Genomic DNA, 14,033 nt, shown 5'->3' on the forward strand with positions numbered 1-14,033 from the left:
ACCAGCATGACCAGCTTCCTCAGATGGTCACGCCAGCATGTCCAGCTGGTGGCCCAACCAGCTACACCAGCAAAGACCAGCAAGAGCTGGAAGAAAACCAGCAAAGACCAGCTAAAACCAGCTACCAGCATAGCTGTTTCAGCAGGGATATATGTTCATATATTGCCATGTATCACGTTTGTGTATGGGCCTACCTGCACTTCGGCCAGGAGTTTGCCCAGGGAGAGGTGAGCAGTCTTCTGGGAGCTCCTGCGGAGTTGGCACTGCCTCTGCGCCTCCCGCTGGCCCTCCTGGCGCAGGCGGCCCAGACACTACCACCCGCAACCAGCAGGGGCAGCGACGCGGCCGGGGCGGGTGGAGAGGAGACATCAGTTAACTAACTGGTATTGCTCATTGGACTACAGGCTATCTTTGACCTCAGGGGGGGTTAAACACGACGGAAAGGTTATTCAAATCAGTAAGAAACAAACAATTCACGTTGTAACAACACTGTGTTCTCAATTCACATATTTAACACACCTAACCTCAACATAAGGTAAGGTAACTTTATTTGTACCCAAGGGTAGATTTGGTTGCAGGTCAAAAGAGTGGGCTTTTTACACACACACATAGATGACATTAAACGACATTGACAGAAAACAGTGACATAACAGTTGCAACAGTGCTCTAGACATAGGAATATAGATACAAATTATATATTAATATTACTAGTATCAAATTCAGTAGATACAAATGCAAAATAAAAGTCATCACAACAGATACAAGAGCTAAACCAGATTAATTAAATAAATAAATACATTGAGAGGGCTGTGCAGTCAATAAGTTAAATAAGTTAGTGTGTAATCTAACAGTAGCCTAAGTGTCAACACACCTAACCTCAACATGTCACCATTAACACACCGAACCTCAACATGTCATCACAGCACAAGTAGGCCAGTGAAGTGCTACAATTTTCAGCACAATATTGTCCTATCACATCATTCATGTACTAGACCAATTTTGGTTATAGACTAGCTGTAGCCTATATTCACGATTGCTAACCTCAGTCAAAAATATGTGTGCAACATCAGTAGGCTACATATCTGGGCTAAAGCCACTTATTATCCAGACAGAGTCACCATCTGCCAGGCTGACAAATCCCCCGAGAGGCGCCATTGCAGTGCCAAGCCGGGACCTCACACAGCCTAGCCGCGTTCATTGAGACGGTGAATCACTGATATGATAGCGATACCAGACGGGCTCTGGCGATACCCACCTCGGCCAGCCGGAGGTGAAGAAGGGCATTCTCCGTCTCCAGCTCCAAAATACGCTCCTCTTTACTCTGCAAAATACACCGTTACAAACAAACTCTGAACATGTAACGTTAGGCTACTCTGCAAAATACACGGGTTACAAAGACACTCTGAAACTAACTTTAGCAGGCTAGCCTTTGTTTTGACATTCAGAGATTATGCTACATTTCTCATTTTAAAAGTGAAATGGGCAAAACACACAGGCTTTTTGTCTTCGACTGATAGGTAGCCTACCTTCAACATATCTGTAGCATAACGTTAACATGTCAAGCAATCAAATGACACCTACAAGCTTCCTCTAAGCTGTTTTTATTTAATTATTATAATATAGTAGCCTAGGATACTCACCCTGAGTTTATGCTCCAACAGGTGCACTTGGTGCGCAAATATCTGGTCCCGGTTAATAAAAAGTGGCATTATGCTCAAGTTAGTATAAAAAAGAATACAAAAACCCTCGGAGGTTAACGGCTTGGTCAAATGGACAGGACATCAGCCAGAGCAGGCTACTTTGACAGTTCCAGTAATCGGCTTACCGTTACCACACGACCTGCGTGCCCGGCAGTAAGCTACAGCGTTCTGTCTCAGGAAAACATCCACTTCAATTGGGGCCACAGACATCTTAATGCGTTTTTTTTCCTTCAATGGCTATAGAAGTGTTTGACTTCATTCATTTAAGAGGTACAGTCCTATGCAGGCCTATCAGCAAGTAGGGCTGCAGTTCGAGATAAATAGGCCAATTTTGTTATTGGACTGTGGGGAAACGAACAAAATATGGCATCATATTACAATAAATATTTTGGTCTATAAAACTATGTTGTTTATGTAACAATTTTTTACAGCTCTAAATCATGATTAAAAATTTACAAAATTCAAAGTTACATGCCATGATTCTGGTGGACGTGGTAAAAAAATTAAATAAAGGCAGTGCGCTCTCTAGTGGTGGAAAAAGTGTCCTACAAGGTCACGGCCACTAAACTCTGAGCTCAATAGTGTGGTCATAATGACACTCATTATTTATAGAGAACCAGGGAGTAGAACATAGTTGGAGTACTTTATAAACACATGACTGTAACTATCCCATTAAAACACAAACACACACACAGACACAGAGACACATTAGGTAGTGCTTTGGGGTTGTATCTTTATTCTTCCCCAGAGTTCAACCCTGGTTTCTTTTGTAAACATTATATTCTCTGGGATAACTTCCATTCAATATTACACTTTATTTAAAAGTCTATGTATCTACTAGAAGCATGTGACACAGGCTAGACTAGCCGTGATGGCACAGAGAATACAGGAAGACAGGCATATTTCCCTGACATAGACTACAATGCCTATAGGCCTACTTCATTGTAAATGCATAATATGATGACAGCTACTTTGATTAGTTTAACCCAGACACTCGGAATCAGCTTCCCTTTCCATCCAGAAGAGTCTCCAGTATATTATTTATTTAATGTATATCCTGCTTGCCATTGTCACTGGCCTTAGAGTTATTTAGCGCCCCCCTGTGGTCAGTTTTGCTGTTAGTGTCAGTATTGATTGAGGTTTCAAGTTTCCTTCAGGTCATCAGTCACACAGGCAGAGACATGAGGGCAGCAGCTGGTTTGGGAGGACATCTGGAGATGCTAGCTGAACAGAAGATGGTTTGGGAGGACATCTAGAGATGCTAGCTGAACAGAAGCTGGTTTGGGAGGACATCTAGAGATGCTAGCTAAACAGACGCTGGTTTGGGAGGACATCTAGAGATGCTAGCTGAACAGAAGCTAGTTTGGGAGGACATCTAGAGATGCTAGCTGAACAGACGCTGGTTTGGGGGGACATCTAGAGATGCTAGCTGAACAGACGCTGGTTTGGGAGGACATCTAGAGATGCTAGCTGAACAGACGCTGGTTTGGGGGGACATCTAGAGATGCTAGCTGAACAGACGCTGGTTTGGGAGGACATCTAGAGATGCTAGCTGAACAGACGCTGGTTTGGGGGGACATCTAGAGATGCTAGCTGAACAGACGCTGGTTTAGGAGGACATCTAGAGATGCTAGCTGAACAGAAGGTGGTTTGGGAGGACATTTGGAGATGCTAGCTGTTGGGTTAATGAGGCCAGGCATAAGGTCTGTCTTCTAGCACACATTGATTAGGTAGATCACTGCACAAAGGCAGGGACCCACCCATGCCAGAAGAAAACTGGACTACAGTTCAGTATGCAAGATAAGCAGGACCATGACTGACCGCCCACTACCAGAACACAACTGGACTACAGTTCAGTATGCAAGATAAGCAGGACAGTGAGGAATGTTTTAAGGACAAATAAATGTACCTGACGAGGCCTTGGCCTGATCGGTCTGTAAGGTCCTCCAGGCTAAGGCCCCAACAGGTCGACACACAGGACAGAACTGCTATGGTCATCACAGACCAGTCAGAAAGAGAGTCAAAGGAGTCAGAAGAATCAGAGAGTCAAAACAGTCAGAAAAGAGTTGAAAGAGTCAGAAGAATCAGGAGAGAGTTAAAGGAGTCAGAAGTGTCCAAGTCAGAATGAGTCCTAAATGTCATACGAGTCAGAGTCAGAAGAGTCTTTTAAAGGCATTTGTTTATAAAGCATCAGAAGCAGAAGCTCACAACACCATGTCCTAAGGGCTAACCCATAATGTGTGTGTTTGTGTGTATGTATGTGTGTGTGTGTGTGTGTGTGTGTGTGCTCGGTCCATCAGACGGTCTCCACACACATGGCGATGCCCATTCCTCCTCCGATACACAGTGAGGCCACACCCCTCTTGCCGCCGGTCCGTTGGAGCGCGTGCAGTAGGGTCACCAGCACACGGCAGCCAGACATGCCCAGAGGATGACCCAGAGAAATGGCCCCGCCCGACACGTTCACCTGCGGGGAGAGCGGCTCTTCAGTCTTCAGTGTGTGCGTGCGTCTGTGTGTGCGTGTGTGTGTGGCCGTGTGCGTGTGCGGAGCGTGTGCATGCGTATACGTGTGTGTGTGTGTGTACAAGACCTTGTCTGGGTGGTGAGGTGTGCGTGCGTGTGCATGTGTGTGTGTGTGCGCATGTGCGTGCGTGTGCATGTGTGTGTGTGTGCATGTGCGTGCGTGTGCATGTGTGTGTGTGTGTGTGTGCATGTGCGTGCGTGTGCATATGTGTGTGTGTGTGTGCATGTGCGTGCGTGTGCATGTGTGTGTGTGTGTGTGTGCATGTGCGTGCGTGTGCATATGTGTGTGTGTGTGTGCATGTGCGTGCGTGTGCATGTGTGTGTGTGTGCGTGCGCATGTGTGTGTGTGTGCGTGCGCATGTGTGTGTGTGCGTGTGTGTGTGTGTGTGTATGTGTGTGTGTGTGTGTGTGAGACCTTGTCTGGGTGGTGAGGTGTGCGTGCGTGTGCATGTGTGTGCATGTGTGTGCATGTGTGTGCATGTGTGTGTGTGTGTATGTGTGCGTGCATGTGTGTGTGTGAGACCTTGTCTGGGTTGAGGCCGAGGTCCTTCAGCACTGCTACAGACTGGGCAGCAAAGGCCTCGTTCACCTCAAACAGGTCCACCTCCTCCAGCTTCCAGCCCGCCTTTTCCACCTGGACACACACACACACACACAACACACATACACACACACAACACACAACACACACACACATACACAAACACATACACACAACACACACACAACACACAAACACAACACACACACACCATAAGAGTCATGAAGACATTTAGAGTGGTCATGACAATGTCACTCACACACACACACCATAAGAATCAGGAAGACATTCAGAGTGGTCATAAGAATGTAATACATTTAGTGGACTGGATTTGCTCTTCACCAGATGGTACAAACTCATCCGCTTATATGAGTGTTACTGTTTACATTAGGGTGGTTCACAATATAATGGTATGACCAAAAGTTTTCCAAATGTTGCCAGATCGCATTTTACCTTGTTCCTATTGACATTTTGAACATCTGTACCAAAAATTGAGCCAATAGGACGCCAGTAAAGGGTGGCACACTTTTTCACAATTGCTCAACCTAAAAATGCATAACTTTCGCAGGAACCAGAAACATGAACAAAATAAAAGATAAGTATGGTCATTAATAATCTCTCCCTGTACTTATACTAAATGAGTAAGAACATTAGAACAGTTAAAACACTATTCGGTGTATGATGACTTTGTTCTTTTTGATACTTTATCTCTGTGTCCTTGCACAACACGGAGCAAAAATTGCTTTTGGTCTTCGTTTCGCACAAATTGTTGACAGCGTTTAATAAGGGCAATGCCTCTCTCTGCACTGTCAGGAATAAACTTTTTGACGCAGATTCTCATCTGTGAGAATGGACCTCACATCATCAGGGTTACTTCTGCCATCCATTTGGCCTTAAGTAAGAACCTCAAAGAAGTGGATTGAGCAGCGAGTGACGAGGCCAGAGATGGTAGCTGCACTGCTCTTGTGGAAGAAAGACTTGGCATCAAGTTTTTGAGCATCTTCCCAGGGCGTCTTTCAAGATTTCTCAGCATTGTCTCTTTTTCTTCAACATCAACACAACAACAACAACAACAACAACAACAACAACATGTTACATTTATTTAGCGCTTTTCTCAAGACTCAAAGCGCTTCACAGGGAAGGGGGGACCTCACTAACCACCACCAATGGTGGTGAGCTGAGCATCAAAAAACGCCAGGGCGACGAGTTCTTCTGACAGATACCACAAATGTCATCCAATGCTCTTCAATGCAGAATCTGCAATGGTTTTATCCAGATACCAATACATCATGTATTGTTTGTGTGTCAATATTGTGAAAAAGTGTGCCACCCCTAAATGTGCAGCAATTGACTCCATTTTTGGTACAGATGCTTACAATGCCAATTGGAACAAGACAAAACGCGATCTGGCAAAATTCGGTGAAAATTAATTTTGTGAACCACCCTAGTTTACATCAAACTCATCCGCTTTATGTGAGCGTTACTGTTTACATCAAACTCATCCATTACTGTTTACATCACTCATCCGCTTCATATGGGCGTTGCTGTCTACATCAAACTCATCCGTTACTGTTTACAAACTCATCTGCTTTATGTGTGCGTTACTGTGAGCGTTTGGGGGTAGCCGTGGCCTACTGCAGTGTTTCTCAAAGTGTGGTCCGGGAACCACTGGTGGTCCGCAAGCTATCCCAAGTGGTCCGCGAGCAGACGTGGTAAAATATAATATAGATGAGTTGTTTGCAATATTGAACCAACTTGTATGTAAATCCAAACAGTTCTGTCACACTGTCTATGTAGGATATGCCAGTTTAAATCATATGAATCCTCTGACACAATAAGCAAAGTGCAAAGACAATAAGCAAGGTGGTTCAGTGAGTAGGCCTATTGTGTGGGCTAATATACTGTTGAAGTAGGTTTTAGACAATAAGCAAGGTGGTTCAGTGAGTAGGCCTATTGTGTGGGCTAATATACTGTTGAAGTAGGTTTTAGACAATAAGCAAGGTGGTTCAGTGAGTAGGCCTATTGTGTAGGCTAATATACTGTTGAAGTTGGTCTAATCTTTTTTAGCTAGGTGGTCCGTGCGTTTCTTTTTTATTGGTTAAGTGGTCCTTCGTCTGAAAAAGTTTGCGAAACACTGGCCTACTGGTTAGCGCTTCGGACTTTTAACCGGAGGGTTGCCGGTTCGAACCAGTAGGAACGGCTGAACACCTAACTCACCTCACTGCTCCCCGAGCAATGCTGTAGCAGGCAGCTCACTGCACCGGGATTAGTGTATGCTTCACCTCACTGTGTGTTCACTGTGTGCTGAGTGTGTTTCATTAATTCACGGATTGGGATAAATGCAGAGACCAAATTTCCCTCACGGGATCAAAAGAGTATATATACTATACTGTTTACATCAAACTCATCCGCTTCATGTGAGTGTTACTGTTTACATCATATCCTGTAAAACCACACCACACTAATGAGCTGCTTAGGATTCGAATTGGTGCTCACCGCCTTCCTGATGGCCAGGATTGGCCCAGTGCCCATGATTGACGGGTCCAGGCCCGCCTGAGCCCAGGAGGTGATTCGTGCCATTGGCTTTAAGCCCCGCCTCTGAGCCTCTGATTGGCTCATGAGCACAGTAGCTGCAGCGCCGTCATTGATCCCTGAAGGACAGGAACGATATTTTATTTAATTAAAAAAAAAAGAAAAAAAAAGAAGAACGATAAGGATCATTGTTTTGATGATGTTCAAGGTACATTTGAATTTTCATAACATTTGCTTTTCACGATTAACGTTATCATGGCACAGTCATTGACATGTGTTATTTATCCTGAATGGAGCCACTGTTATCAAGAAATAAGTTGGATCAACCTTGACATGGACCACAAGAAACATGTGCCGTAGCCCTCTGTTGGATCCCTGCATTCCCCACACAATTTAAATTTGACTCCCTGATGAAGGCTTGTTTGCCAAAACGCGTCAAGAGTTTTTTAAAAAAGGTTTAAATGTAACCAAGCTAATAAAATAAAGGCTTTTTAACCTTTGAGAATTGAGAGTGCCTTGGAATTCCCTGTTTTTCTCATCTACATACTCCCATCCAAAGAGCACCTCAGACAAACAAATTTGAGTCCAGGAAGCGCTCCTAGACAGACATTTTGTGAATAATACAACTCCGTTCCACAGAGGAGGATCTCTGATGGATCCCTACATTCCCCACACATAATATAACTCAGTTCCACAGAGGAGGAGGATCTCTGATGGATCCCTACATTCCCCACACATAATATAAGAGTTCTACAGAGGAGGAGGATCCCCCACACATAATATAAGAGTTCTACAGGGGAGGAGGATCCCCCACACATAATACAACTCAGTTCTACAGGGGAGGAGGATCTCCAGTGGTTAGGATCTCTGTCAGACCATGTGACCCGTTCCTGACTGGGCATCAGGTGGAACCCATGTGACCTGTTCCAGATTTGCAGAACCTACATGAACCATTAACTTATACAAACCATGTGAATTGTTACTAACTTGTAGAACCCACATGAACAGTTACTAACTTGCAGAACCCGCATGAACCGTAACTGACTTGTAGAACCCACATGAACCGTAACTAACTTGCAGAACCCACATGTAGACTTGCAGAACCCACATGAACCATAAATAACTTGCAGAACCCACATGTAGACTTGCAGAACCCACATGAACCGTAACTGACTTGTAGAACCCACATGTAGACTTGCAGAACCCACATGAACCGTAACTGACTTGCAGAACCCACATGTAGACTTGCAGAACCCGCATGAACCGTAACTGACTTGTAGAACCCACATGAACCGTAACTGACTTGTAGAACCCATGTGAATCGTTACTAACTTGTAGAACCCACGTGAACCGTTTCTGACAGGGCATCTGTCAGAACCCAAACTCCTGAGAGGGGGAGGGGCGTACCTGAGGCGTTGCCGGCGGTGACGGTGCCAGAGCCGTCCTTCAGGAAGCACGGCTTGAGTTTGGTCATGGCGTCCAGGCTGCTGCCGTGGCGCGGGAACTCGTCCTGACCCACCTCTACAGGGCCTACACACACACACACACTCCGTTTACATACAGTACATAACACACTAGACTGGCTCTGGCATGGGGGGGGGGGGGGGGGTCAGTATGTTAACAACGGCTCTCCACAATGCTAGTAGAACGCTCCATTGACTTGAATGGGATTTCCCAATGTCCTACGGTAAAATAATTCGTTTCTCCGTTGCGCATAGGGGTTCAGATCCGTCAGGTTTTATTTTCCGATATTTATTGGCGGACAATATATTATCCCTTACATATACTCTGTGGGTGCATTATTTCCACGATATTCACATTATCACGATATTCATATTAGGTCGTGATCTGACTCAGACTCATTATCCTGCTGTTAAGGTCGGCTGCTCTTGCCTTTGCGTGACGGGACGGTGACGGGGACGATCTCGCGGTCAAAGTGTCCCGCCTTTTGCGCGGCCTCGGTTCTGTTCTGGGAAGCGACCGCGAACTGGTCCTGTTCCGCTCGAGTCACCGCCCACTGCTTCGCCACGTTCTCCGCTGGACACAGTCACATAAACAACAACACAAATAAACACAACAACACAAACAACACAAACATAAATAACAACCACACAGAGCTTCGCTATGATAAACATAAACACAACAACATGATTATAAACACAGCTTTGCGATAATAAACACAAACATAACAATATGATTATTAACACAATACACTATACAATTATAATAAACTTAGCCACAAGCATAACCACAAGATTAAAAGCAACAAAATAATCAGAAACAGTATCTGTGATGTGACATCATGCCTAGAGGCGTACCTGTGATGTGACATCATGTCTAGAGGCGTACCTGTGATGTGACATCATGTCTAGAGGCGTACCTGTGATGTGACATCATGTCTAGAGGATGTGACATCATGTCTAGAGGCGTACCTGTGATGTGACATCATGCCTAGAGGCGTACCTGTGATGTGACATCATGTCTAGAGGATGTGACATCATGTCTAGAGGCGTACCTGTGATGTGACATCATGCCTAGAGGCGTACCTGTGATGTGACATCATGTCTAGAGGATGTGACATCATGTCTAGAGGCGTACCTGTGATGTGACATCATGCCTAGAGGCGTACCTGTGATGTGACATCATGTCTAGAGGATGTGACATCATGTCTAGAGGCGTACCTGTGATGTGACATCATGCCTAGAGGCGTACCTGTGATGTGACATCATGTCTAGAGGCGTACCTGTGATGTGACATCATGTCTAGAGGATGTGACATCATGTCTAGAGGCGTACCTGTGATGTGACATCATGTCTAGAGGATGTGGGATCATGTCTAGAGGCGTACCTGTGATGTGACGTCATGTCTAGAGGCGTACCTGTGATGCCCATGTGGTAGGAGTGGAAGGCGTCGGTCAGGCCGTCAGCAATGATGGAGTCTTGGAGGGGCGTGTCTCCCATCTTCACCCCCGAGCGCATCTGGACAGTATGGGGAGCCTGAGGGGACAAAAAGCAAACAGGGAAAAGGAGTTTGTTTTTATGCTACTTAAAGCAATTATCCGGAGTAAAATGCACTTTAGATCGATTTCCGGATGATTGGGGGTACATACGTTGAGTTGACATCAAAATTATGTCATTCGGATGTGTTTTGAGAAAGTTCGATTGTACCGTTTTCAGTCACAACTCGTAGCCTGGAAGTGAGCGGGGCATTTCAATTGCGCCGCTACAAAACGCTATTTTTATACCTCTTCTACAGTTCCAAACAACATAACACTTACGTGGTAGTGAGTAGAGGGTCCCTAAAGCCAAACCGAAGTATCCCGAGGTCTTTATGTGGTCGAATAGAGAGTCCAGAATGAATTTCATCAAGCCAGTACCTTTCCGGAAATGTTGCCATCTTTGCCGCCACCTTGAGGGGAAAGTCCGTAGGAGTCTTATTGCTGTGTAACACGCTCTGGAAATTCACAATTTCGTCGCCGTTTAAAAAAAAAAAAACATAGTCCAGTCCACACAACTTCATTTCAATTTCGAAAGAAATACTGGACTATGTTTTTTTTTTTTTTTTTAAAAACGGCGACGAAATTACAACACACTCAGCAATAAGACTCCTACGGACTTTCCCCTCAAGGTGGCGGCAAAGATGGCAACATTTCTGTAAAGGTACTGGCTTGATGACATTCATTCTGGACTCTCTATTCGACCACATAAAGACCTCGGGATACTTCAGTTTGGCTTTAGGGACCCTCTACTCACTACCACGTAAGTGTTATGTTGTTTGGAACACACTTTCTCAAAACACATCCGAATGACATAATTTGGATGTCAACTCAACGTATGTACCCCCAATCATCCGGAAATCGATCTAAAGTGCATTTTACTCCGGATAATTCCTTTAACAAGAAGCCAAACAGTGTGCTATAGAATGTAGCCTGTTGTGTGATTTGTTCAGATATTAATATGAGCTGAGCCCAGAGAACAGGGCAGAGTGGGGCATGAGAACAGGGCATGAGAACAGAGCATGAGAACAGGGCAGAGTGGTGCATGAGAACAGGGCATGAGAACAGAGCAGAGTGGGGCATGAGAACAGGGCAGAGTGGGGCATGAGAACAGGGCAGAGTGGGGCATGAGAACAGGGCAGAGTGGGGCATGAGAACAGGGCAGAGTGGGGCATGAGAACAGGGTAGAGTGGGGCATGAGAACAGGGCATGAGAACAGGGCAGAGTGGGGCATGAGAACAGGGCAGAGTGGGGCATGAGAACAGGGCAGAGTGGGGCATGAGAACAGGGCATGAGAACAGGGCAGAGTGGGGCATGAGAACAGGGCAGAGTGGGGCATGAGAACAGGGCATGAGAACAGGGCAGAGTGGGGCATGAGAACAGGGCATGAGAACAGAGCAGAGGAAAGGAATTGTCTGTGTACAGGGAACCACGGGCAGAACAAAATGTTGCCATTGCTATTGATAAGGACACAAAATTCTTAGGGGGGTGAAGGAAAGGAAGAGCCCTGGTCCAGACAATATTGGTGGCCGCCTCCTCAAAAGCTGTGCAGAGCCTTTGTCATACCCGCCTTTATTTTTAATAAGTCACTTCAATCACACCAGGTCCCTCATCTCTGGAAAGAGTCGGTGATTGTGCCTGTGCCTAAGACCAAAGGACCTAAATCACTTAATGATTTTAGACCAGTGGCTCTCACTTCCCTCATTATGAAAGCTTTTGAAAAAATTATTTAAACAGGAGATTTTAGCAAAAACACAGCCGCAACTCGACCCCTTACAATTTGCCTACAGGGCAGGAAGGGGGGGGGGTCGAGGATGCTACAGGCAGCGTGCTCAACACAGATTTTAACCACCTGGATGGGGCAAATAATTTTGTGCGACTACTATTTATTGATTTTTCATCAGCTTTTAATTGTATTCAATCCCATATTTTAGCAGACAGACTTTTAAAGACACACAACATCAACCCAGGGCTAATAGCCTGGTTAGTTGACTTTTTAACCTCCAGATCCCAAAGGGTTAAAGTTAACAGTGTTTTATCTGGCAATCTTTTATCTTCTACTGGCTCCCCTCAGGGATGTGTCCTCTCCCCTCTCCTCTTTGTTTTATACACAAATGAATGCCGTTCACAATATGATGGAAGACAGGTTTTCAAGTTTGCAGATGACTCTGTCATTGTGTCTCTTCTCAATAACACCGCGGTTGACCGTGGACCCATAGTGAATGATTTTAATGATTGGTGTAAGCGCTCCTTTTTAAACATAAATGTAGCAAAGACCAAGGAACTAATTATTGACTTCAGGAAGCAATGCCCCCTCTTCCCCCCACTATCATTGATGGTCAACCAGTTGAGGTAGTACAAGAGTATAAGTACCTTGGCATACTGTAATTATTGACAGTAAGCTATGTTTTGATTAATACACTGATGCTGTTTGTGCCAAAGCCCATCAGCGCATGTACTTTTATCGCAAACTGAGGAATTTTAACATTGACCCTACTTTTATGAGAATGTTTTATTCCTGTTTTTATGGAGTCTGTTTTAACCTTCTGTTTGATCTGCTGGTTTGGTTCTTTGTCCATAAAAAACAATAATAGACTGGAGAGTATCGTCAGGACATGTAGCAAGATTGCTGGCATCAACTTCCCCACTCTCTCTCACACCTACACCAACAGAGTGGCAAAGAAAGCCCAATCTATTGCAGCTGACCCCAGCCATCCCTTGTCCTGCCAGTTTAAGCTACTCCCCTCAGGCCGTAGGTACTCCAGGCCCAGATGCAGGTCCAATAGACTCAGAAACTCTTTTATCCCGACTTCCATTTTCATTTTAAACAATCTGCCAGAACTGTTTTAACTATATTTATTTTGATTCATTACTGTGTTAGATCCTGTGGGTATTTATGTTTTGATTCATTACTGTGTTAGATCCTGTGGGTATTTATGTTTTGATTCATTACTGTGTTAGATCCTGTGGGTATTTATGTTTTTATATATTGTTGTGTTAGATCCTGTGGGTATTTATGTTTTGATATATTGTTGTGTGTCTTGTCCTTATGGCTGTCTGCTGGCTGTGTAATTAATTGCCCCTGACCTTGGCCTTGGAATATGAACGGAATATTCTATCAACTCATATAAATGAGTTATATAACTCATATAAATCCCATAATCGCTTTATTGTCTTATTTTGAATAAGACCAATAGTCGGAATATTAATATCCATGTAAGGTCAGAGATGGAGGCAATGGAGCAATGATTGCAGCATCTCTGTGACACTGAAACTGTGGTTAATAATTATCTTACAGGGAAATGCCAGTTCTTTTCATTATTTAATCAGATTACTATTATTTACGCAGACCAAACATTGCACAACAACAGAGACCAAACTGGAGGGAGCAACTTCATAATGGCACTATCTTGCAGGGTATTTATATTTGTCCTTTTCAGACTGTGATTGTTATCAGTCAGTTACAAACTGAACGATTGATATTAACCTGAACTGCAGTATGTCTGTGCAAGATGTTTTGATACAGTTATGGGGTTGGAAAGCCCACATGGTGCCCTGCACTAGCACACTGCCCTGTGAGATCGCGGGTGCCCTGCACTAGCACACTGCCCTGTGAGATCGCAGGTGCCCTGCACTAGCACACTGCCCTGTGAGATCGCGGGTGCCCTGTACTAGCACACTGCCCTGTGAGATCGCGGGTGCCCTGCACTAGCACACTGCCCTGTGAGATCGCGGGTGCTCT

The 14,033-nt window shown here is 44.8% G+C and overlaps 2 protein-coding genes across 2 annotated transcripts in view; both read right to left on the reverse strand.

The window, feature by feature from the left end:
• kif25 (kinesin family member 25) overlaps nucleotides 1-1,709 on the reverse strand; it is a 31,188-nt gene extending 29,479 nt beyond the window's left edge. Inside the window, exons 1-3 of the mRNA XM_076273144.1 lie at nucleotides 1,641-1,709; nucleotides 1,256-1,321; nucleotides 195-311 (exon numbers count right to left, since the gene is read on the reverse strand). Coding sequence (XP_076129259.1) covers nucleotides 195-311; nucleotides 1,256-1,321; nucleotides 1,641-1,709 — 252 coding nt within the window. The remainder of the gene's footprint in view (nucleotides 1-194; nucleotides 312-1,255; nucleotides 1,322-1,640) is intronic.
• Nucleotides 1,710-2,413: 704 nt separating this feature from the next.
• acat2 (acetyl-CoA acetyltransferase 2) overlaps nucleotides 2,414-14,033 on the reverse strand; it is a 16,413-nt gene continuing 4,793 nt past the window's right edge. Inside the window, exons 4-9 of the mRNA XM_076272597.1 lie at nucleotides 10,175-10,292; nucleotides 9,190-9,333; nucleotides 8,704-8,826; nucleotides 7,261-7,415; nucleotides 4,747-4,857; nucleotides 2,414-4,167 (exon numbers count right to left, since the gene is read on the reverse strand). Coding sequence (XP_076128712.1) covers nucleotides 3,997-4,167; nucleotides 4,747-4,857; nucleotides 7,261-7,415; nucleotides 8,704-8,826; nucleotides 9,190-9,333; nucleotides 10,175-10,292 — 822 coding nt within the window. The 3' untranslated portion in view covers nucleotides 2,414-3,996. The remainder of the gene's footprint in view (nucleotides 4,168-4,746; nucleotides 4,858-7,260; nucleotides 7,416-8,703; nucleotides 8,827-9,189; nucleotides 9,334-10,174; nucleotides 10,293-14,033) is intronic.

The sequence above is a fragment of the Alosa pseudoharengus genome, unplaced genomic scaffold (assembly GCF_046254945.1).
Source record: "Alosa pseudoharengus isolate Yale_2024_CS ecotype anadromous, Long Island Sound unplaced genomic scaffold, YU_APseudo_1.1 YU_APseudo_1.1_scf_7, whole genome shotgun sequence".
NCBI lineage: Eukaryota > Metazoa > Chordata > Actinopteri > Clupeiformes > Clupeidae > Alosa > Alosa pseudoharengus.